At 59.8% G+C, this 24,970-nt stretch overlaps 1 protein-coding gene across 2 annotated transcripts; it reads right to left on the bottom strand.

Moving 5' to 3' along the window:
• Positions 1–1,109: 1,109 nt before the first annotated feature.
• Slc8a2 (solute carrier family 8 member A2) lies at positions 1,110–24,136 on the bottom strand. 2 transcript variants are annotated; one of them, XM_026410434.2, is made up of 9 exons: positions 23,462–24,136; positions 19,969–20,633; positions 13,677–14,099; positions 10,088–10,191; positions 9,928–9,945; positions 8,091–8,215; positions 7,732–7,831; positions 4,790–5,068; positions 1,110–2,483 (listed from the first exon to the last, which is right to left on the bottom strand). In XM_026410434.2, the coding sequence occupies exons 1-9, from the start codon at positions 24,134–24,136 to the stop codon at positions 2,107–2,109; spliced, it is 2,766 nt and encodes a 921-aa protein (XP_026266219.1). In that variant the 3' UTR covers positions 1,110–2,106. The 2 variants fall into 2 exon arrangements, with proteins under 2 accessions (XP_026266219.1, XP_026266220.1); XM_026410435.2 differs by lacking the exon at positions 9,928–9,945.
• Positions 24,137–24,970: the final 834 nt, after the last annotated feature.

Below are 24,970 nucleotides of genomic sequence, written 5' to 3'. Positions count from 1 at the left end.
GCGCCCCCTGCCCGCCGGTCCTTCTCCCAGAGGCTTTCTGGCCACCTTTTCCCGCCGGGATGCTCTTTCCGAATCCCTTCGCCCGCCTGGTCCCTTTTCCCGCTTCTCACCTCGCACTCCCGCCACCCAACCCAGCCTCCCCGCTTCCAGCGCCAACCTGGTTTCCAACTTCGGCATCGCGGAGAGCGGGAGGAGCGTCCGACCACGAGGTCCAACTGCCACCGCCCGCCTCTCCCCCTGGGCGTCCCCTTCGCTCTTCGATTGCAAGACCTGCTGGAACCTCACCTAGGACGGGTCCTCTTCACGGGCCCGCCCATCCGGTTTATTTCCTACTGTCCCGAACGTGCAGGTCTCCGGAGGAGCCACCACCCGAAGCTCTGCACACCTTTGCACCCGCGGAGCCTCTGCCCGCGCGCACCCTCCTGACCCCAGGTCGCTGAGAGCTGCTTTAATCAGGAAGCCCCCACCCGGCCCTCGGCTCAAGCCGGGGTCCCTCTCCCTACCGATCCCAGGGCTGAAGAGTTTGGGGCTGAGGAACAGGGCGTGGCTAATGAGGCGAGGGTTGTTGGACGGGGCGTGGCCATGGAAGCCGCCCTCCTGCCGGCGGGTAGACGCGTGTCTCCCCCAGAGGACTGGGACCCTAAAAGCCCAGATTACCTGGTCTCCATCAGAATTGCCCACATCTCAAACACCTCATCCCCCCCCTCCTCTGGAATCCCAACGTCCCACCGCAAGACGTTTTCAGGCAGAATTTCAAAATTTTATGGCAACTTTTACGGAATCACAGAGAACGGTGAGGGGTGCTGATGAGCTGAGGGCGAGGAGGGGTGGGTGAGTCTGGGTGTGGAGACCAGCACAACCGGACGACAGAAGGCGAAGAACTCGTGGGGAGCACGAGGTTATGGGGTGGCAGGGTCATCCTAGGGGCGTAAGGAGTGGCCACACTCCCCATATCCCAGGTATGCCCTTTAGGCCGGAAACAGGGACAGTAAGAAAATGCAGGAGGCTACCAACAGATGGGTGACCTCCAAAGTTAAAAATGCCCACCCTGACCCTGGGCCCCACCCTCCCACCCACACCAACCCCGCCCCCCAACAGGCAGAGATGTGGCAGCATTTGCTGGCTTGTAGCATTGGTCCTCTGGGACCCTCGGTCCTCTTCGAGGGTCCTGCCCAAATTGGCTGGCACTGAGGGCAAAATGAACCTTCTAGATTGTCAGGGGAGATGGGCTGGAATCCCTTTGACCCCCAGTCTCCTTCCCAAAGCCGGATCTCAAGGCTGAGGGAGTCTGCTGCCCTCTGAAACAGAAAGCCTGTCACCCCTTTCCCAAGACATGCACCCTCCCGAGTCCCCCCTCCCCCAAACACACTATATACACACACAGGCCCCTCCCTCCAAGGCGTGGCTGGGCTCCCAGAGGTAGTGGAGGGCAAGTAGGGCGCTGGAATGTGAGAAGTTGCGGGTTGAGTCGTGCCTCCTCCAGCCGGAGCCTTGGGAGGAAACCAGGCTTCTCCCTCCCTCCCCGGCTCGGGGTCAGTGTCCTCCCGCAGCCCCGGGGAGGAACCCCCTAGCACACCCACCCACCTGCCCCCTTGGGCCGACTGGGCTCCCTGAGGGCTGGGGAAGGGCTGCGCTCTGGCCTCCTGGGATGGACCCGCACCGCCAAGGCTTCCCGGGAAGGGCAAGTTCTGGGCACTGAAGGGGGGTGTCGTTGGGGGAAGGGAGACTATGGGACAGTTAGGCTGGGCGTCTGGGAGGAAGAGACGCTGGGCTCTCTGGAGGAATGGTCGCTGGGGTGGTTCTATGGGAGGGGCCTCGAGGTGGACGTTTCCCCGGGGATGTAAGCAACCAGGGTGGGCTGGAGTTAGGGTAACAACAGAGGTTTTCCTCAGAGGAGGCAGGGGAACTCGGGGGGTGGGGGGCCTGAGTCACTGGGGACAAAGGACAGGGGGCAATGGGATCCCAGGAAAAGGGAAGCTGAAACCCAGGAGGCGGCGGCCCTGTCTTGGCGGAGGAAGGAGCTGAGTCCCAGCGTTCAAGCTGAGTCTGGAGAACGAGACCGAGGGTCCGAGAGCAGGTGCAGCCGAGTCCCGCGGAGGCAGGGCCCTAGAAACCCCGGATGTGGCAGTAAGCCTCGAGGCTGGCGAAGAGGATGTAGAGGAACCAGAGGCCCAGGAAGAGCGCGGTGGTGGCGAGCTTGGGTCCGCGCGGGCCGCCCAGCTCGCCGCCGATGTGCGGCCGGCGCCGGTAGAGCAGCACGGCGATGCCCACGAAGGCGAAAACGGTGAAGAGCGTGACGGAGAAGGCCAGCGTGCCCGTGCGCACCTCGAAGGGGCGGCCCTGCACCGCCCAGTACACGGCGGCCACCGACCAGGCCACGCCCAGGCCCAGGAAGACGTTCACGGCGTTGGAGCCCGTCACGTTGCCGATGGACGCGTCCGCACACTGGTCCTGCAGCGCCGCCACCTTGCTGGCGAAGGTGTCTGCGGGGCAGAGACCGCGGTCGGAGGGGCCCAGCACGCCGCCCCCCGCCGCCTGCTTTCCAGCAGACCCCCCTACCCTGGGCCCTCGGCGGGCGCAGCTGGAAGCAGACCAGGACCCGGAGGCGAAGTCCCTGGAGGCTCGCTCCCCAGGGCACAGTCGCCTTGCCAGGGCGCCCCTGCCTGCCCTCACTTATCCAGCTGCCCTGGGGACTGAACCCCGGCCCGGACCCCAGCCACATCCCAGCCCGAGTTATTTTACATCTTGAGACGGGGTCTCCCTAACTTGCTGAGGCTGCCCTTGAACTTGAGATCCTCCGGCCTCAGCATCCCAAGGGGCTGGGATTGCAGGGTGCGGTGACCGGCTTCCCTCTTACTTTGAATGGAACCCCTGGTCATTCCCTGGGCACTGTTTGCATTCAGTGGGCTCCTCTTCCTGTCTCGCAGGGCCGCGGGCTGCCTTCCCTGGCCTCCCATCAGTGGGTGCCCTGCGCACCTTCCATCCGACTCACTGCCGGCTCCGTGGGGCCTGTCTGCACTCATTAGGCACCGCTGCCAGCCTCAGGGACACAGCGCCTCCCATATGACTTGCTACATTCAGTGTGCTCCGCAAGTCCCACAGAAAGAGGCCATGAATCTCTTACCTAGCAGGCCGCGGAGCCTACTAAGTGCAGACAAACCGAGAGGGAGGCAGGAGTCTGAAGGCTGCAGCGACTCCGCTGAACCAGACGCTGCTGGTCCCAGGGAAAGCGGGCTGGGCAGGCTGCGCATGCTCCCCACAGCCCGCTGGCAAGGCGGTTGTGAGGTCCTGGGTCCCTCCTGTCTCCTGGATTTAAAACAAGGCTGGCATGGAGCCCGCCTCGAGCCTCAGCCTCGTAGGAAGAGCAGTGAGGCCCCTGGGGGGGGGGGGGCAGGGGGCCCGCTGCCATCATCCTTTACCATAAAAGGAGGCAGCGAGTCCCCAGGACAGCTGCTCATGGAGCCCACTGAATGAGCCCCATGGAAGACGGGGGCCCAGAGACCGGCAGAGTCCACGAGAGGAGGCAGAGACTCCACTGGAAGTGGGCCTCCTGCTGCGGTTTCTGTGGGTCACCTGCACTTGGAGACAGAGCCGTCTATGTGGCCTGTCTGCATTCAGTGGGCACCACTGCATACTTGCATGGCACTCGCTGCCTTTTCTTTGTGGGGATGATGAGCACTGGCAGACACGCCCTGCTTGTGGGGACTCACGGGTCCCACTACCTCCACTCCTCGAGGTTCACTACTTCTATTTTTGGGACTTGTCTGCCTTCAGTGGCCTCCACTGCATACCTCTCTGGGATTGTATACATTTAGTGGGAGTCAATGCATACTTTATGTAATGTCCATTCCCTTTCTCTCTTGGACTCATCTGCATTCAATTGGCTCCACTGTATACTCTTGATACTCACTGCCTATTCCCGTGGGACTACCTGCTTCTATGAGACTTGTCTTTATTGAGTGGGCTCCACTGCATACTTCCTATCAAATTTGTTGTCTGCTTCTATGGGACTAGGCTGCACTGAGTGGGCTCCATACTCTGTGGGAATCCCTGCATCTTCCTGTGGAACTGCTGCCTGGTGTGCATGGGCATGCCTGGTTTCTAGGGCTCCGGGCCCCTTTCTCTGGGGCTGCCTGGCTCAAGGGCTCCAGGGCCTGCTTCCTAGGAGAGCCACTGCCTGCTCTCTCTGGCACCCGCTGGTCACTCGCTGGGCCTTCAGGGACATGGACGACAAAGGCGTGAGGCCCCTGCCCCCGGTGTTCCTGCTCTCAGGAGAGTTTCAGTCTTGTCACCTTGTTTCTGAGGGACCTTCCTTAGGGGAAGGAGATGTGGCTCCTGTGGGGACGCATCCCCAAGTGGGTGAGGTCCACCCTGGTCTCTGGCCCTGGCCCCTCCTGCCCTCTGCTCCTCTGCTCTGATCCACCCGGGGCCGGCTGGTTGCCTTCAGGCCCACAGCTCCCGGGCCACCTTCTGCCTGGCTCCCTGAGGGAGGGGACACTAGTGTCCTCCCCCTGTGGAGCCACTGAACTGCTTCCAGGGAGCCTCTGTGGAGACCAGGGACCCCTCAGCCCCCAGCTCCGCCTCCTTTCTGTGGAATCCACGCCACTCCTGACGTCCTGCCGGCTTGCTTTGGGGAGGACGCCTTTCCCACATCACCAGGGACCCTGCCTGGCTGCCATCATTCCCGAATCCGTTTCTCAGGGACTGAGGGTGGGCTCTGAGGGACCCCTCCTCATCTCTGCAGGGCCCCTCTGGGTGGCCCTGCCCCAGGGGCTCGCTCGGGAGTTACCAGGGATGGAGGTGCCCAGGGCCACGAAGACCACGGCATTGACAGAGTCCTTGAGGCCCACAGTGCAGCCAAAGTGCGAGGCCAGGTCGCCGATGAGCGCGGTGAGCACGCCGATGACCAGGATGCAGACGCCGAAGCAGGCCCAGCCGTGGCAGTACTCGGTGGGGGGCACGCAGGCGAAGAGCACCTTCCAGAACACCGTCAGGAAGTGCATGACGTAGTCGAAGCAGGAGGGCAGCCGCTCCTCCCGGGACCCGTCCTCTTCCTCCTCCTCGTCCCCTGTGAGCACAGACCCCGCTGGGCACACTCGCCTCCCTCGGCCTCGCCCCTCCACACAGTGAGCCTCACCAAACTCACTGCTTCCCTGGGCCCCGCGGCCAGGGCGGCCAGGTCAACAGCTGAAAAGCTACTTTCCCAGAATCCCTTGCCCTCAGAGAGCACATGAGCCTGGGCAAAAACGTTCACTTCTCAGGATCCCACATGGACCCTGCCCCAAATACCCAGCTTCCCAGGACCCCTGCTCTAGGGTGGCCCTATCTCTAGCTAAAAATATCCACTCCTCAGAATCACTGCAGCTAAGTGGCCACATTCTCAGCTACAGTACTCACTTTCCCAGAATCTCCTGCAGCAGAAGAGACACACACCAGCTAAAATTAGTCACCTTCCCAGAATCCCCTGAGGCTAGCAAAAACCATGACCTCAGACAAAAATATTCTGTTTCCCAGAATTCCTTGCAGCTAGCCATGTAAAGACATGCTTTCCCAGAATCCCTTGCAACAGTTGCCATCTTGCCTTGCCTGGCAGTGAGACATGAACAGGGTTTCTAGAAAGCGTTTCTGATGTGAGCGCTGTGCGTGGCTGTATTTTTAGCTTTTATAGTATGTCACCTAGCGTGACCTAATTTGAACTGCTTGTGGCCTGCAGTGACTTGCGTGATGTAAGAGCACAAAGGAAATGTCTGGGTGACCTCATCCTAAAGCGAGAAGCATTCGGTGACGTGCCTGTGCATCCCAGGAGGGACACCTGGAAGACACAAACACTATCACAAGCCCGGAGTGGACACTCAGAGCGCACCAGCCAAGCGGGAGCTGGGTCAGCTGTGACAGAGCTCCTCCCAGGTTCAGGCTGCGGGCTCTCTACATCTGTTTCCAAGATGTCAAAGTGCTAGTGAGCAGAGACGCCTGCTGAGGGGGGCAGGGAGAAGCTGACCGTGCTGGGGTCCCAGGTCCCTTCTCTACTGTCCTGTCTACTCAGCTGCTTGGCCTATCAAAGAAACCAAAGCTTGAATTTGTAAGAGCTTAACTGAGTGGTCTGTGCGGTCTTCCTGCACACTGTCTCAGGGAGTGAAGTTTTGCTGCAACCTCAAGTAAAATGGAAACTCAGACTCCCTGCCCCTTCCTGCTTCCTCTCTCTTTCTGCTTGGAATAGGAACTAGACATCTGGTGGCACAGCAGCCATTTTACAACCACAAGGAAAATCTGAAAAAGGGAAGGAAAGCAAAGGAGCCAGATGTTCAGCAACGCCACTGAGCTGCTACACCGATTCATTGCCTGCTACAGGTTTTTTCATGAGAAAAGTAATCTTCAGTGGCCTTACACCACCTGTGGTTGAGTTTTCTGTTTGCTGCTGAATTTATCTGTAACCAAACCACAGGGAGACAGCTGAGGCCAGAGCAGGGGGCCACGCTCTGGGACAGGGTGCTGCCTCACTTTGGGCTTTTCCCTGCCCTGTTCCAAAATCTGCCATGGCTCCCTAGTGCCCTCCAACCCAGACTCGACCGCCTCTAGCTGCATCCCCTATCTGCCTTATGCCCGGCACCAGGTCCCTCTCTCCACCCGCCATCGCCGGCCACGTCTAGGCCTCTGCACGAGGCTGTGCCTTGCCTGGGGAGCTGCGCTGCGGGCTCTCTCCCATCTGAACACAGCCTGGTACCTCCTCCTCTGGGAGGGCTTCTCCGACCTCTGGGGCAGGGCTCCCCCGTGTCTCACGTCCGTCTCCTTCACTGGACTGTGAGTTCCATGAGGACAGGGCCAGGGCTGTCATGGCCCCTTCTGTGTCCCCAGCAATGTCCCAGAGGACCCTCGGAAACGTGTTGAAAGAAGCCTACTCCAGAGGGAGAGGCCATGGTCCCGCAGGTCTGCAGCCTGCGGCGTCTCTAGGCCTGGGTCGGGGACTTCCCCTTCCCAAAGCCTGGCTCCTCTGCTTCAGGCCCCACCAGCTGGGGTCTCCCTGAAGGAAACCTGAAGCTGTGTAAAGGACAGAGCCCTGAGCTCTGGCCCTGGCCCCTGTCTGGACACCCTGTGGGACTCAGGCCAGATCCTCCTCCAGCTGCGAGATCCTCCTCCAGCTGCGAGATCCTCCGCATCTGCATGGCAGAGGGCCAGCCCCAGCGCCTCTCTGTGGACCCACATGCCGTTCTGTCTACGGCCACACGGGGGCGCTGCGGGTCCATGTGCGGCTTGACGAGGGTGGGCAGGTGCAGGTGGGAGAGATGGGAGCCTAGTGACTGTCTCCATAGCAACGGGGAGCCCAGGCTCTGTCTGGGGGGCCACACCATTTCCCCTGTCCCTACCACCCGGCTGCCTGATGCTCACCACCAGGAGAAAGCGCAGGCCGCCATGAGTCCCCTGGGCCCAAAGCCAAACCCTGACCAGCCAGCCTCTGCCACAGCCTTCTCCACCTCTGTCCTGTTTGTGTCTCCCCCTGGGACTCCAGGGCCCTCTGTCTCACGCTTCCGTCTCCCGCCTTCTCTGGTTTCCGGTGAGCATCTGTGTCTGTTTCTCCTGTTTCTGTTCTGTCTCTCTGGACCTCTCTGATTTTCTCTCTGTCTGCCTCTCTGGGGCCAATTCCTGTCATGTCCCTCTGTCCCTGTCCCTCTCTCCATCTGCTGTTTCTCCCCCACTCCGTCTCTGCACCCCCTTCCTCCCTTCCTCTCCACTTACCTGCGCTCACTGTGACGGCCTCCAAAAACTGCTCCCTCCAGGAGTGGGTCCCAATCACCAAGGCCAGGTTTGTCTTCTTGATGAGTTTATCCACTGTGTTCTGGGGACGAGAAGGCGGGACAGCCATCACTGCCCAGGAGCACCGGGTGGCTCTGTGGGGGGCAGAGGGACTGGCGACTCCCCCATGCTCCCAGTCCTGTCCTCCGCGGCCCCCCACAGCCCAGTTGGACTAACAAGCGGGGTGCTGTCCATGGTGCTGACACTGCCCTGGAGCACGGCTGTGGCTCCTCCCTCTCTGGACCTTCCCCAAGGAAGTGACCCCGGCCAGACTCCTGGACGGTGAGGCCCCAGCAAGTCACCTTGAAGTCGTAGGACTCCTCGATGATGACCTCCAGCCGGCAGTTCTCCCCCAGCACTGGCTTGCCCATCTCCGCAATCCTCCGGGCCTCCTCCTCCTCGGCTGTCAGCTTCCTGTCCCCATCCCCTGCAGCATGAGGGACTGGGATAAGACTCCCAGGAGGCCTGCCTAAGTGGCCTTCGATGCTTTGACTACCTGTTCCCTTCAGTAGAGAAAAGCTCTCTGCTCTCTAGGAAGCCTCTTTGGTGATCCCTCCCAGTTCCCTCCATGGATTCCCTTGGTGTTAAAACCCATGAGGTTCAGCTGCTAGGCTCTGGGGTTCATAGCATGGAGGCTGTGTGAGCTTGGGCAGTGCCTCTGCCTCTCTGTGCCTCAGTTTTCATATCTGTAAAATAGATATGAACACCTACCTGATAGGATGGTTGTGAGAATTAAGCGATTTAATTCATGTGTAGGGCTTGCACAGTGCCTGACGTGCAAAAGCTACTCAATAAGTGGCATTTCCTTTCCTATCATCACCAACATCGCCGTCATCACCACCCCTGGGGAGGCAGCCTGGTCTCTACAGCCAGGCTCTGGGGACACCCTAGAGAGTGTCTTAGGTGGGAGGAAACAGGAAGATGCCTGATTTTGGTAAAATCTTGGGTCCAAACTCACCCTAAGCCCTGGGTCTGAGGCCCTTTACCACAAGCCCACACCAAGCCAACCCCAGCTCTGGTCCCCACCTGCAAGTCTGATTCAAACTGTGGCCCCATATGTGAGTCTTTTGTCACAACCCTGACTTTAAACCCCAACCCACAACCCCAGATCTGACCTCAACCCAACCCTCTCCCTAACCCCATCCCAACTCCAACATTGCCCATCACCTAGCCCATTGGTACCCCCCAGCAAAATCCCAAATCCAACCCCTGACCTAACTCCAGCACCACACGTGACCCCAAACCACTAATAAAGAATGTGACCACCTGGCAGAGACAGTTCTCCACTGAGGAAAGAGCTGAACTACATTTCCCAGCCTTCCTTGCAGCTAGGTATAGTCATGTGACCGCAGGGCAGCCAATAGGATGAGGGCATAAGGAATGGACAATTGGCCCTTGAAAACCTCCCAGTTGGGCCTCCAAACTCTCCTGCCCTGTCATCCAGCAGGAAGCAGAGGGCCCCAGTGTGGCAAAGGCACAGGATGGAAGGAGATGGCCACCCATCAACCAGGCACACTCACAAAACTGCCTGGGCAAGACACAGTGACGTGGGGTCGAGTTCTGGGATGAGCGTTCCCTTACAGAGGCTCCTGTTACCCACTCTGCCGTCTACCCACAGGCCCAACTCTGGTCCTCACTCCAAGGCGACTACTGCTATCTCCAGGCCACTGACCCTAGCCCAGTTCTCAGCCCGTCTGTGACGCTGACCCGTGTCTAACCCCAACCCCTCAACCTTGAGGACTCACATGGGACTTGGGCTGCAGCTTGGACCCAGCTCTAATCTAATCCCAACACAGGCCCTGGAGGCCGCCTCTGGCTGGCCTCTCACCTTGACCCAGCTGGACACTGCTCTCAGGTCTCCACTCCACCCGGTCCTGGCCATCCCAAACCTGACTCCCCCTCCCCCAGCAGGGCCGGATCGGGTTCTATGCTTCTCCCCAACCTGACCACGAATACAAATCTGACCTCCACACCCCCACGCTGACCCCAGCTGAGGGGGGCCCAGTGTGTGGCCCCAGCCCTGGCCCCAGTCCAACCCCAGCTCACCTGCAGCCTCCTCGGACCCCACCTTGGGTCCCCACCCCTCCCGCAGGCCCCCCAGCGGCCCCTCCCCGCTCAGGCCCGGGGTGCCCGACTCACCTTGGTTGAGTAGCAGAGCTGGGGAGAGACAGAGACAGGGAGACAGTGAGACCACGTCCCCGCAGAGCTTGGGTTCACAGCTGAAGGGCGCCCGCAGATGAGCCCAAGGACCCCCCAGCCCTGGACCCTGCTTCTCCCACAGCCCGCGCGTCCCTCTCACCTGAAATCCCTCGCTTAAGCCACTGGGGCTGGCCCAGCTCGATGAAGAAGTTGTCCTTCTTCTCGTACTCTTCGTCGTCCACGATCTTCACCTGCAGGGTCTTCCTGGCAGCACGAGGCGGGACACCAGCGTCAAGCCCTCCCAGGCCCCGCAGCCTCCTCCCAGCCCGCCCGGGCAGCTCCTGCATCCCAGGCCATGGCCTCCTTTAGCCCTCACACGCCCAGGAGGGGACTTGCTGTTGTGCCCATTTGCTGGAGTCACACCCAGGCACCGAGGGGGAAACCAAGCAGACAATCTCAGACAATAGAGTTGCCGAGGAGACCAACTTGAACTTTTCTCCCTCAAAACCTTGAGTCCCAGCCCCTCCCCGAGGCTTGGGTGGCCATCTCCTCCACTGCTGCCCAGCCGCCATCGATGCCCACCTGGACGCTGCGCTCCCCTCCTACAAAAGCCTGTGCCTTGGTGCCACCACCCACAGACCAAGTGCTCAACACAGCCACAGGGATCCCAGCAAACACCTGGTCAGATGGGGTCCCTCCTCTGCTCAAACGTGTGCCTGGCCCCCAACTCATTCAGAATGAAACCAAAGTCTCGAATGTCCACTCGACTCCGTGGAGCCGGCCGCCTCCTCTCTGGCCGGCCCACTCCACCTCCCCTCGGCAGGCCGCTCCTGGCTCCCCAGACAGAAAGTGCTTCCCAGGTCACGCCTCCTCCCTGCAGCGTTCCGCTCAGACTTCACCCCCTCCATGAAGCCCCCTCCCACCACCCCAGTGCTGACACCCCTCGCTGTCCCTGCCCAGGGCCCCGGGCCCTCACAGAGCTCTGCCCTGGTCTCCACGTCACTTCCTAACACACCCTGCGACACACTGATTTTGTTTGCTTGCCGTCTGTCTCCTTGCTTTGAAATGGAAGCTCCACCAGGTGACCTGCCTCGGTCTCTGCTGCACCTGGCACCTGCACGGGCACGTCCTCCGTGGACACCCTGCTAACTCAGTCCCTCCGTGCAGACCAGCCTCAGCTTCCTGCTCCCCTCCTGGCCACCCCCCGAGGGTCACCCAAGGGCTACTCGGTTGTCTCTGCCTCTGCTCCCATGGGAACCAGGTGAGGCTGGGGACAGCCAGACGTTACCGTTCCCTTCAGGGTACACAACTCACCTCTTCCCCCCACAATCACAAGGACCCACAATCCCAGAATTCTGCAGCTCGGCCATTACAACTCTCTCAGCTGTGGAACCTGTAGCCCCACAAGGCCTGGCCCAGCACCCAGCAACACAAACACCCAGCCCCCGTCGTCCCCAGAGAGGAAGCACAGCCAGTCACACCGCCCACGCCCCGCCAGCACCCCCTGCCATTCCCGATGTGTGGCGAGATCCACAGGCCAGCTGCCTGTTAGTTAGCAGGACACCCCCGCGGCCGGGTGACAGCGCCAACCTGAGGCCTCGCTGTGGTACCACCGAGGCTCCCGAGGTCCCCTTCTCTGTGCCGTGTCTCTGCATTCTGGTCTCCACCCCCTTCCTGCTCCAATCCTGTCGGCTCCCCCCCCCCTGCCATCTTCCCTTCTCTTGCATCTGCTTGTGTGGGGTGCTGGGGATGAACCTGGGGGTGCCCCACCACAGGGCTACTCCCCAGCCCTGAGAAAGGCTCTTGTTATGTAACCCATGCTGGCCTCGAACCTGGGATCCTCCTTCCTCAGCCTCTCAAGTTGCTGGGGTTACAGTCACAGGGGACACACGCCAGGGTCCACCTTCCTGGTTTGGGGAGATTTAAATTTTCCTATGGGTCAGAAGAAATGGCAACCCTGGGACCTTGGGAGTGGGCCAGGTGCTGTCCGTGGTGCTGAAACACGGATCTCCCAGGAAAACATCCTCACTCTTGACACGTTGTCACCCGTGACAATCACTGACATGGTGACATGTTGACATGGTGACACACACACATCTCCATCACGCACTCTCACAGACACACTATGATCCACTGACACACAATGACTGACTGTCATTGAAACTGTCCTCCCTGTTTCCTCCTCAGGGTCTCCTCTGTCTGCCTCCGTCTCTTCCTGCCTCCCGCTCTGTTGATCCTGCCTGGGCCTCCCCTCCAGCCTGGCTACTTCAAAGTGCTTCTAATTAGCGCCTGCCCATCAGAGGAAGCATGTGTTTCCCTAAACGCTAATTAGCCTCCTGTTCTCTGTTTCTTGAAGCCACAGCTGGAAACTTGGGCGGGGGTGGGGGACACAGGGTGTCCCAGCCTGGGGAAGCCTGTGGGGGAGGAAAGGGCCCATAGAGGAGGAAAGCAGGTTAGACTTCAGGAAGGACCAAAACAGCAGAAACAACTCCCCCCATTTCCTTTCCCTCTGGGATGTGAGATGGGGCTGAAACGAGGCTCCCAGAAACCCCCAACCCAAGTTCCCAGCAAGACAGAAACGAGCCAGAGACAGCGAAGAGGTATGGAGAGTCTGTGTCAGAGACAGGGAACCAGATACTCCCCACAGAGCCAGGGATTAACTAAGCCCAGAGACCCAGAGAGGGCAAGCGCTCCTGGGAAGCCCGAGATGCAGAGATGCAAAGGGAGAGATGAGAGACAAGCGCGGTCCGACGCGGAGGCACGGAGGCCGGGAGGAGGAGGGAGAGGCTCGGTGGGGGCTCCACGGGCGGGAGGCGCGTGGGCGGCGTGCAGGAGGGAGACAGCCGGGTGTGCGGGGGCGGACGCGCGGGCAAAGGAGCGGGAGGTGCGGCTGCTCCCGGCAGGCAGGCGGGTGGGGGAGGTAAGGCGGCAGGACCTCAGGAGAGACTCGGGCCTCAATGTGAGGGGGCGCGGCCAGGGGGCCTGGGCACGACCAGGCAGCCGTTGCTCTCTAGCTTGGGTCTGTCTGTCTGTCTACAGGGCTCTGCATCAATGCGTGTCCTGCTTCCACCCGCGGCCCATGCGTCTCCGCCCCCAGCCGCCTCCCAGACCCGGCCCTTCCTCCAGGGCCCCCACTCCTGCCCGTAGGCCTCTCACTTCTCCAGGTTGCTGCTCACGCCCGCGAGCCCCGCCTCCCCAGGCCCCTGCCGTCCCTTGGGGCCACCTTTTTCCGCAGCCCGCAACTATTTCCTCTAGTTCCCACGGGGACCTCACATCCTCTTCAGCCCCCCGCTCCGTCTCCACCGACAGCGACCCGGCTCCACAGGGCCCTGCCTTCATCCCCTGGATGGCCACACTGCGTCTCCTCCAGCTACCACCACCTTCGCCACACCCTCTCCGGCTCTCCAGTTTCTCCTCACCTGTCCACCCTTGTCACTCTACCACCCCTGGTCCCTGTTGTCGCTGGACCCTAGACAGTTCTCTGGGCCAAACCCTGTCCTTCATCTCATCACGGCCCGAGATCCCACCTCATCTCTGCAGCCCCACCCCTCCCGAGGTCCTGCCCAAGCCCAAGGTCCCCTCCTGCCCCCACAACCAGGCCCGCCCTTTCCCCCCAAGTCCATCTCCCAGGCCCCGCCCACCCAGGCCCCGCCCTGCCTCCACAGCCATGCCCTTCCCCCCAGCCAAGTCCATTTCTCCCGCCATTTCCCCATCCACCTGGGGTACCTGCCACGGACCAACGCACTCACATAGTCTCATCGTCGCCGAACTCAAGTTCGCCGCAGGCGTCCTCATAGTGCACGCCGCCGCCACGCGCCGTGCCGTCCACTGTGCGGTAGGGGAGGCGCACAGTGCCACGCGCGCCAGAGCTGCGCACGACGCGCACGTCCACGGTGCCCATGCACTCGCTCACGTGCAGCAGGCGGTCCTGGAAGGAGAAGATGCCCGCGTGGTCGTCGTCCAGGATGGTGACGGTGGCCAGCAGCGGCGACACTAGTCGCCCCTTGGGCCGCCCCCCACCGTCAGGCTCGAACATGCCCTGCGCGTCGCCCACGCGCAGGTTCAGCAGCCGCACGAAGAAGTGTTCGTCCTCCTCGAAGATGTCGTCGTCGATGATGCCGATGCGCAGCTCCTTCTGCGTCTCGCCTGGCTTGAACACCAGCGTGCCCTCGCTGCGGCCGGGAGGGGCGAGAGGGAAGAGCTTGGTCAACAGCGTGTTGTAGGGGGGTTCGGGGTGGGCTTCCTGCAGGAGGGGCGGCGGAGCAGGGGAGCAAGACCGAGTGCGTCTCTCCCACCTGGAGGTCTTGAGGGACAGATCAGGGCAGGCTTCTGGGGAGACGACCTAACCCAGAAGGAGGTGTTCTGGGCAAGCTGTGGGCAACATGGGAAATCCCAGAGCTGAGAGAGGGGGTGCTCTCCAGCTGCTTCCTGAACCTCGGGGTGCCTGTGGATACCCTGGTCTCCTAAACTGTAATTCTGGTTCAGAAGCTCCTGCCTGGGCTTCTGGGTTCTGAATCTCTCAGGAGCTTCAGAGGGTGTGAATGGTTTGGTACTGGGGCCACACTCTGAGAAGCAGGGATTTAGGGACCGTGGGACCGCCTTGTCACTCCTCTGACAGAAACAAAACAAAATCTTATTGTGTTTTCACATGTCCCCAAGAGAAAGTCTACATTCCTTAACTCAGCTTCATCAATTTGTCCCACAGATACTCCCCAAGCTGCTGTGCCCTGTGCTGAGTGGCACAAGGGACACAGCCATGACCAAGTCCTGTCCTCACGGGGCTCCCAGCCCCACAGGAGAGTTGCACCGCAGCGACAAGTACACACTCAGTGGCAATTACACGCTTGTTCTTTTACTCACCACACACTAACTGAGCACCTGCTGTGTGCCAGGCCCTGGTCTCAGCGTGGGCAAGAGCAGCTAAAGCAGATCAGACACCCTGCCTGGCCCAGCTGCGTCAGGGCAGCCTGGAGAGTGAGCCCCCGGGGACAGGGTGCCGCTGAACAGAGGGTGAGTATCCAGAGGGGAAAGGGAGGTGTCCTGGGGGGGGGCTTCTGAGAAGCCCCTGTGAGCAGAGCTGGAGGCGATGGGGGAGCTGCGGGGGATTCAGGGCAGGACTCCTGGGAAGGCGAGCAGGTGGGCCGCGTGTCCTGAGGCGGGAGCTGAGCTGGGTTTCAAGAAACAGCGAGGGGCTGACGGGATGGATTCGTGGGGCCTCGGTGAGGACGCCAGGTTTGAGTGAGGCAGAGCCATGGGAGTCTTCTGACTGGGGAGGGACGGGAGCTGGCCTGGGTTCTGGCGGTGGGCAGGCAGTGATAGCCTGAGGAGTGGGCTCCTCCTGGTAGAACTGCAGACATTGACATGACTCAAAACCTGTCACTTCCCCGGAGTCCCTTCCAGCCTGCCACTAGGGGCTCCGTGTCACACTGGAAGGCGCTGTGAGCCTGGTGAGGGGTCTTGTTGCATCACCACCTTTGTGATAAAGGACCTCTGGGCTCCAGTTCTTCAAGAGAAGCTCAGTTCTGTGGGAAGGACCAAGGGACCTCAAGGTCCTGGCAAAGAGACAGGGGTGCAGAAGCAGGTGGCAAGACCTGGGGTGGAGGGACAAGGGGATTCCTGCTGTGGAAGCAGCAGGCTTCGCTGTCCATGGTGGCTCCATGCTAGGTGGGCTGACCTGCTGCCAGCCGCCCGCTGTGTGATGGTCACAGCCGCTGATCTGCAGCCCTCAGCCTCAGTTTTCTTATCTATAAAATGGAGCTAATCACAGGGTCTAATTGCTAGCCTTGTGCAGAGGACAGAGTTAACCTCAGGGAGGCCCCTGCAGGCCCCGTGGAAGCACTCGCAGAAGTTAGCAAGTGACAGATGCATATTAATTAATGCTTGAATCTTAGGACTCTAAATCCCCAGAATGTTAGAAATTCAAATAGCAGAATGTGGCGAATTTAGCATCAGCTTTGCCAAACAGTTAAACTGGAGAACCCCAGTGAAGGACAAGCAGGTGACATGTGCCTCCTGAGACAGTGTACCAGGGAGGACACGGCACCTTTCCATGCACTTCGGCCAGAGATGCGCAGCTGAGTCTAACCGTGAGCAGACGTGAGACAGACTCAACCAAGGGCTGTTCTAGCAACTGCCAATCATCTTCAGAAGGGCCAGGGACACAAAAGTCACAGAAGCTCATCCAGACTGGAGGAGACCAACCAAACGTGACGGCCGAATGCCACAGTGGTTATGGACGGAGTGGGAAAATGGAAGAACACAGCCGTGGGATGACATGGGGACGCTGGTAAACACAGTCATGGGCTGGAGGCTGGACCACGTCCATTCAGCAGTTAAGTTTCCCGAGTGTGATCATCAGGACGTGCTCATGCAGGAGAACGTGTGCGTTGTTCATCTCTCTCAGCGCTGGGGATCGAGCCCAGGCGAGCACTCTACCAGCAGCCACACCTCCTGTTCTGCCTTATTCTGAGGCTGTAGGATTCAGGGTTAAAGGGTCTGCAGCTCGCTCTCGTGGAGTGCCACATCATTATTTCAAGGCTGGTGTGGTGGTGCACACCTGTGATCCCAGTGACCCAGGAGGCTGCAGCAGAAGGATCATGAGTTCAAGGCCAGCCTCAGCCACTTAGTGAGGCCCTAAGCAATTTTAGTGAGACCCTGTCTCAAATAAAAATAAAAAGGGCTGGGGATGTGGCTCAGCGGTAAAAAGAAGAAAAATAACACAGAAGCCCGGTATCAGAATCACAGAAAGCTAGATGTAAAGGAATCCTATCCCACCACTGGTCACAGAATCCAGGAAGGCAAAAACCCCAGAGCTGTCAAACCAGACAGTTGGGGTGTGGTTTAGAATGCCAAAATGTTAGAATCCTAGAGTCTCAGAACTTTGGACATTTAGTGTGTTAGGATTATAGAGCCTTAAATCTGTTAGAATAGTCATGTTATTTGGGGGTTTCAGAGATCAGGTTTCATTTGGAGAAATTGAGGCCCACAGGGCCACCCCTTCCCCATGTGGTACCTGTGTGAAAATTAGAAAAAGGCTCTCTTTTTGTTGACACTTATTTCCATGACTCAGGAAATTGTTCAAGTAGACATACACATCTACAATGTCCGCCACGAATACAGCATCCTCAGATACAGTGTCCTTGCACAGTGTACAACTTCAACAACTGAATTCAGGAGCCCTATTTCCCCAAACGGAGGCAGAGCTTTGCCCAAGGAACTTAACTCTGTGCAGTGCTGGAGATGGAACCCAGGCCTCGAGCACTCTACATGTACTCTGTCACTGAGCCACATCCTCAACCCTTTGCTCTCTTACTTCCAACATGTTGGAGGTAAAGTCCTTTGCAGGTGAGAAAGTGGCCTCTGCTTCCTGCAAGGAACACCTGGACTCACTTCCTTCCACCAAGACTCAGGCTTTACCTGGGGGGCAGTGCAGACCCGGGTGTGGACAGCAGGGGAAGAGTGGAGGGAGAGACCAAAGCAAGTCCCATCGCAGTGAATGCAGTTTCCCCAACTAGGGCACAGTGGGGAGGCTGGAGGAGGAGGTCACAGGCGGCAAAGGGATCCCCTGCCACGGATGTTGGAACCAAGGCCCATGAGGAGTCGGCCTGCTCAGGCAGGGGCTGGGGGAGGGAAGTGGGTGGACGTGGGACCCTGGCTGGCTGAGCAGAAGGCAAGACCTACAAGTGTCCATAGCGCCGTGAAGGTGGGAAGTGACAGCCAGAGGGGACTGGGTGGCTAAAGGTCCTGCTGAGGCCCAGTGTTGGACCTAGAAACCGGTCGAGAAGAGAACCCAGCATCAGGGAGAGGAGGGCAGAGGGGCCGGTGAGTGCAGCCCAGGGAGGCCCCAGCACCGTGACGGACAGGTGCAGCCCCTGTGCGCCCTGCCGACTGGCTCTTTTGGCTCCTGGCACTTTACGTCAGCAGTGCTGGCCTCCCAGGGTCTCCCAGGAGCGTCCGGGCTCCACCTGGATGGGGCGTCCTGGGTTTTTTCACTGTGATGGTCACCACCAGTGGCAGAGTAGACACCTGGCAAAGGCTCGACTTGGACCAACAAAGCCCTTCGCGAAGCCCTGAGTCTCGAGAGGTCACAGCTGCGGGAACCAGACACAGGAAGGATCTGCCGCCGCGAACGAGCTGGGACCTCAGTGCTGTCGTTTATTGTCTGATGTGGGGTCCCCACAAATGCACTAAGCACACAGCAGGTGCTCAGCAGGAACTCTTGGATGAGGGGCTCTCCCAGGCCCACAGGAAGAGGGCTAAGGAGAGGGACCGAGGCACTGACTGTGGAGACCAAGGATGGGACGCGCCAGCCATCTCCCTCTGCTCCCCCTAGTCACCGTACAGGGGACATTTACTACACGGCACCTTCTGACGTGTGGGGTCACGGACATCATTTTTGCAACTGGAGAGCAAGAACTCTGCCGTCCTGTTTACAGTGGTGTGCCCATTGGTACACAGTAGGTGCTCAGTGAGCACCTGCATTCAGGCAGGCGCCGTGGGCTGCTCGCTCTACCTGTGCTGGAGCCACAGGGTTAAAATAGAGCTGCGTGAACGCCACACCAGACAGCTGCAGAATAGGGGCAGCGCGAAGCCCGAGCCTGTCCCTCCAAGCTACCATGCAGCTGAAAGCCTGGGGCGGTGCCTGGCACATGGCAAGTGCCCACTAAAGGGTAATCCTGTCAGACTGTGGGGACAGCTGAACACCAGGCTGTGATAAGACTGAAGGCTGTGGATGAGTTACGACCGTGGGAGGGGGGCTGGGGTGAGAGATTCCCCACCACGTTCACGCACCGTGACAGGTGCACCGAGGATTGCCTCTGCCGCAGACCAGCTGAGGGTCACTGTACATGGCGGGGCCGGGGGGACTAGATGAGCCAAGTCATGAAACAGACACCAAAGCCACAACAGCTGAAATCACACAGTTCTGACACAGGAAGCAGTGAACGACACAGGGGACCCGTGAGAGGACAGGGCTCTGTCTTCCAATCAGGCACGCGATGGCTGCTCTGCGTGTGCACAGGCACTTACCCTCCTAGATACAAGACAGACAGTGAAACTACAGAAATTCAAACAGCCAGGCCCCCACACAGGAGGTGCAGGTGGTGGGAGCCTTGCCCTGCACACTGTTCTGTATAAATGCCTGGAACAGGTCTGGCACACAGTAGGCTCCCTATAAATGTGACTTATTACTAGAATATGGGAGGAGGTCTCCCCATAGGAGACTGAGCAGGTGACAGAGTTGCCATGGTTCAAAGGTCAAGGCCTACAGCAAGAGCCTCACACAACTCTGTGTGTTGGAGTGGCAGCCGGGCATGGCCGCCGTCGCTGGGCACTGCCTTCAGCATGGCATCCAGAACAGCGGCTGGCACAGGGGGACACCCCACTCGCAAATCAGTTACTCCAAGCATCAGGGAGGGTTGGTTCCTCTGAGCGACAGAACATTCATCAGCACTGTAACAAGGAGCACAGCAGGTGTCAGGCCCAGAGCCCACAGGTGGACAAGGAACAGCAGAGGGGCAGTCTGCCCGCAGCCAGCTGTGTGGCCCAGTGCTGTATGCCACATGCCTGGCCCAGTGTCTGACACAAGGAATGTTCTCAAGGACCAGTGGGTGAGAGCCGGACCCCACGGCACATGCCTGTAACCCCAGCAACTTGGGAGGTTGAGACAGGACTGCAAGTCCCAGGCCAGCCTGGGCAACCTGGGGACTGTCCCAAAATTAAAAAAAAAAAAAAAGAGTAAATGAGCTGGCCATGGTGGCACATGCCTACACTCCCAGCAGCTCAGGAGTCTCAGACAGGAGGATTGCAAAGACAGCCTCAGAACCTTAGCAAGACCCTGAGCAACATAGCAAGACCCAGTCTCTAAAAAATAAAGGACATGGCTCAGTGGTTATGTGCCCCTGGGTTCAGTCCCTGGTACCAAAAAAATTAAAAAAAAAAAAATGAACCAACACCACAGGTCACCCATAGCAAGGGATGGGTCCTGAGGCCCAGCGGCAGGCTGCGCAGCAGCAGGGGGTGGCGGCCTGGCCGGGGACCCACCTGTACTCGTAGTCGGAGCCCGCCTTGGCTGAGCCGTCCTCCGTGCGGTAGTCCACGTAGAAGGTGCTGTTGCCCTCGCCACCCTGGCAGGTGACCGACAGCAGCACGGAGCCGCAGTTCTCCAGGCAGTGGTACAGGCTGGGCTCGAAGAAGATGCGGCTGGCACCGTCATCCTCATCCTCTCCAGGGCCATCAGCAGGGGTGGCTCTGCGTGAGGCGTCGGCCGCGTGTCGCCGCAGCACATTGCCCGCGCCGGTCATCAGCCGCGTGGCCTGGATGCGGTAGAAGGCGCGGCTCTTCTGCTGGTGCAGTAGCGCGTAGTAGTTGGCGATGCCCACCAGCTGCTCCAGGTCCTTGTCTGGGTGCTTCTGTTTGAGGTCCTTGAGGATCTGGATGACCTCGCGGCGGCTGGCGTCCAGCTCGCGGGCCTCGGCAGGGCCCGGGCCCAGGCCGCCCAGCTCGCCTGGTGCCTCGCTGCCCACAAACGTGCCGTCCAGCTCGATGCTCTTGGGCGGGTCGCCCTCAGCGCCAATGATGATGCCGCTGCGCGGGTCAGTGCGGTAGCGCTTGTAAACGTACTTGTAGAACAGCAGCCGCTTGTCGGCCATCCAGGCGAACACCACGCACACCGGGAAGAAGATCAGGGTCAGCAGTGCCTCCCACACCTGCGGGAAGCCGGGTGTCAGGACGCGCGACCTCCGTGCCGGCAGGGGGACGCACTGCGCGGGAGCCCGTGTGTCTCTAAGCTACAGCTCACGTCGCTGTGCGCCCCACCTCTCCGCCCCTCCTCTCCCATCCACCCAGCCACCCATCAATCCACCCATCCATCCACCCATCCACCACCCACCCATCCATCTACCCACCCAGCCATTCATCTACCCACTCAGCCATCCATCCACCTACCTACTCAACCACCCACCATCCATCCACCCACCCACCCACCCACTATCCATCCATCCACCATCCATCTACCCACCCATCCATCAATCTACCCACCCATCCACCATCCATCCATTCACCTATCCACCATCCATCCATCCACTCACCCACCCATCTACCCATCCACCCACCCATCTACCCATCCACCATCCACCCACCCACCATCCACCCACCCATCCATCAATCCATCCACCCATCCACCATCCATCCACCCATCAATCCTTCCATCCCCTTTTACCCACTGGTGATCATGCCTGGCTGCTCAGGAGCCAGAAACCTACACATTCTCAGCCACCACCAAGAGACACACACATCCCCACCCTGTGGTTGGTTCCAGCCCCTGTGAAGGGGCAGAGTAGTCTCCTCCTGTCCCTCTCGCCCTCCACCAGGGCTGGCTCCACTGCTCCAAACCCTGCCCACCCTTGGGGCCTGCTCCCTGCTCAGCGCGTTCCCTCTGGGCCTGCTCCACGAGCAACTCGCCCTTGCAGGCCTCCTCCTGGGGAGCTCGCAGCCCTCAGGGCAGGACCCTGACTCCAGGAGATGCCTACGGCTGGACCACCATCCCGAAGCCGCCTCAGATGAGTTTCCACTACAGACAAGGATGACTGAGCTGAGAGCTGGGATCTAAGGAGGAGGGTGGCCCAGCCTCTCTGTCAGTAAAATGGGGACATTCCAAGATGGAATGAGCACATGCATGAGCAGCACTTGGCACGACCAGTTCCCAGCACGTGGAGATGCTCAGGAAGGGCAGTCACACTGTCACCATCGCCTCTAGTCTGGTTATCTTGGGCCCAGCTGGCCGCAGCCCAGGCACATTCCGAAAACACCAGCTGGGGCTTGCCAGTTTGCCCCGTGTGGTGGCACATGTCTGTAATCCCAGGGACTCAGGAGGCTGAAGCAGGAGGATCACAGGTTTGAGACCAGCCTTGGCAATTTAGCAAGGCTCTAAGCAACTTAGTGACAGCCTGTCTCAAAATAAAAAATAAAAAAGGCTTGGGGGTAGCTCAGTGGTAGAGCACTTGCCTAGCATGATGAGGCCTGGGTTGCTACCCAGCACAGAGGTCTGTAATCACAGTTATGCAGGAGGCTGAGGTAGAAGGATCACAGACTGCAATTTAGCAGGATCCTGTCTCAAAAATAATTTAAAAGAAGTAGCTTGGTGGTTAAGTGCCTCCTTTTTAATTAATTAAAAATTAAATTAAAAAATGCCCAACTCAAATGCTGCCTTTCTTATTGAAGATAAAGATGGAGGGTGGTTCCCATGCGAGGGCCCAGAGGCCCTTACAAATGAGCCTGGCAGGGGACCTCTCAGAAGATCCAGGGCCCCACCCCATTCTGACTGTTTACAGAAGCCGGCCCACTCTGTGCACAGAAGCCTCGCGACCCTCTCCCGCAGCCCAACTAAGCCACTTGCAGCTGCGGAGTCTGTTTTCCCGGGAAGGAAGCCCCGCCTCCAGGGCCCGCCCCACAGGTGAGTGACTGACAGGTGATTCTATGGGGTTCGCTGGAGTTTCTGGGTCCTCGTGTTGCCTGACACGCATCCCATAAAGCATTTTTACACCGCTAGCTTTAGATGCTTCCTGGAAGAAACTATTAACTGGCGAAGTGTGACAGGCGGGAACAATCACCCACAACTGTGAAGGAGCCTGGGCCACCTCGGATAAATTATGCATATACGTGAGCGAATCAGGCCAGGCCATAAATAAATTATGCAAATGGAGTGGCAGCCAGGGAGCTGTGGGAGGTGCGTTAAGCAAATGTTGTCAGGGAGACCGCAGGGGGGGGTGCAGATTACGACACAAATGTGAGGCAAATGGCCACGGAACGCAGGTGTCCGTTATGCAGCCCAGGCCGAACGGGTCATCGTAGGAACGAATCATGCCAAGGGGCGACGGGCTAGTATCTAGGGTGCACTGGACGGGTACACACGACACTGAAGCCGCATAAATTATCTCGACATCAGAAACCAATTATGAATAATGAATGAATTATGCAAATGAGGGCTGCAGGCAAGCAGGGCGCTGGGCTAGCAGAAGAGGCCGGCCTCTGCGCAGGCCCCGGGTACATCCTGTAAATCGCGGCAAGTCACCCAAACCAATTAGCGCTGTCAGAAAACAAGGGGCTGGCGACGCAACCAAGTGCGGCATGAATTATGCAAACGTAGGACGTCTTATTGCAGCGGCAGGAATAAATTACGCGGAGTCAGGGTGAAGTGGCGGACAGACCTGGGCGCACCACACAGACCACAGGGGCTGTCGCTCACAGCGCCCTTGTGAAGACTGAAAGGAACCCTCTGGTGGGTGCAGTGCTCCCATTGCGGTGCCGGTGCCTCTGCAGACTCAGCTTGGCAGCTGCGGAGGACTCCAGCCCGGTCTCCCCTCTTGGGCTTGAGCTCCTTGTGCAGTGTATGTACGGTGTATGCACAACTGTACCCGGCGCCCGCTCTGAGCGAGCACGCACACGCACTTTTTCAAATGCACAAGTCAACCCGCCAGGCCAAGAGTCACCCCTCCGGCTCTGCCCCACATGAGCACCAGGGGGTGTCCTTGCTTACCTGGACCACACCCGGGGAAAAGACAGCGAGGATGAGGTAGAGCCAGACGTAGGCGAAGATGCTCCAGGAGGCGGTGACGAAGAAGACCCGCAGGTGCTTGATCCTGCGGCACTCCCCGGCAGGGATGACGTAGACGCACACGGCGATGACCACGAACATGTTGAAGGCTGCGCTGCCCACGATGGTGCCCGGGCCCAGCTCGCCGGCCTGGAAGTTGTGGCCACAGACCTCGATGACGGACAGCAGGATCTCGGGCGCCGAGGAGCCCAGGGCCATGAGCGTCAGGTTGGACACCGTCTCGTTCCAGATGCGCACGGTGCCCACGCTGGTCTCCCCGTTGGCCTTGGTGATGGTGATCTCCTTCTCCTTGGATGTGATGACCTCGATGGACGCCATAAAGCGGTCAGCGATGATGGACACACCCAGGAACATGTAGACCATGGCCACGAAGTAGACCACCGCCCGAGCGGCCTTGTCGCCCAGCGAGGGGTCGTCTGGCTCCCACACGGGCAGCAGCACCCCCGGCTGGCAGCGGTTGGAGCCCTGGCAGCCCCCAGGGCTGGGGTCGCTGTCATTGGCCAGGGGAGGCGGCAGGGAGGGGGTCGGGGTGGCTGCCCCTGAGCATGGGGGAGCCCCCAGGAGCAGCGCGACCCCCACCAAGGCCAGGGGAGCCATGGGGGGCGGCGGGGCCCTAGGGAGGAGGAGTCTGGTGAGGGGAGCAGCCCCTCCTGTCATGGCACAGCCAAAGCCCACGGGGTCACCGGGGAGCTGAGGACGACATGGGGGCCAAAGGAGACACAGAGGACACAGAGACCCGAGGGGGAGGCACGGAAGACCCCTGAGTGAGCGTGGGCAGGAAGCTGGCCTGAGCCCTGGGGACTGCACCATGCACCCTGAGCCTCAGCGACTCCGTTCCTGGGAACCTACCCAAGAGAGAGAGGCCCGTGTGTCCACCAAGAGGCACCTGCGGGAGTCTTCATGGCAGCTCGACTATAGCAGCACAGTCCTGAAACAGCCCAGGCGCCAGTCAGCAGCCGACAGAAGCCCCGTGGAATAGTATACAGCACCAGAAAGGAGGGGACGTGGGTGGGCGCCACAACACCACGAAGCCCTTGAGGAAGCGACAGATGGCGGGAGCCGGGCATGGAAGGAGCCCTGTGGGCCTGTCGGTCTCAGGTGGGGCTGGGCAGGGGCTGTGGAGCCTCCCTCGCCCCCGCCCTGCGACACGGTCCCTGGGTGTCGGTGCTGCGCCTCTCCCCATGCTCTGTAGGCCGCCCAGCTCCTCAGCAGCGGAGGCACCGGGACCTGACTGGTTTGTGCTATTCGTTGGCACGGGGTCCTTCTGCCTGCCTCCCTGGCCTGGTCTGTGCTTTGGGAAACCATTTCTGCGTCACGTGCGGGTCTCCTAGAGACACCTGTTAGATCAGGTCCTCTGCTCAGGACCCTCTGGGCTTTCTCTGGCCTCTCAGGTCCTGCACGTCCTGCCTCCCCTGGCCTCGCCCCCTTGCC

Source organism: Urocitellus parryii, chromosome 15 (genome assembly GCF_045843805.1).
Source record: "Urocitellus parryii isolate mUroPar1 chromosome 15, mUroPar1.hap1, whole genome shotgun sequence".
NCBI lineage: Eukaryota > Metazoa > Chordata > Mammalia > Rodentia > Sciuridae > Urocitellus > Urocitellus parryii.
Note: the sequence above shows the minus strand (reverse complement) of the source record. Positions and strands in the feature narration are given on the sequence as shown.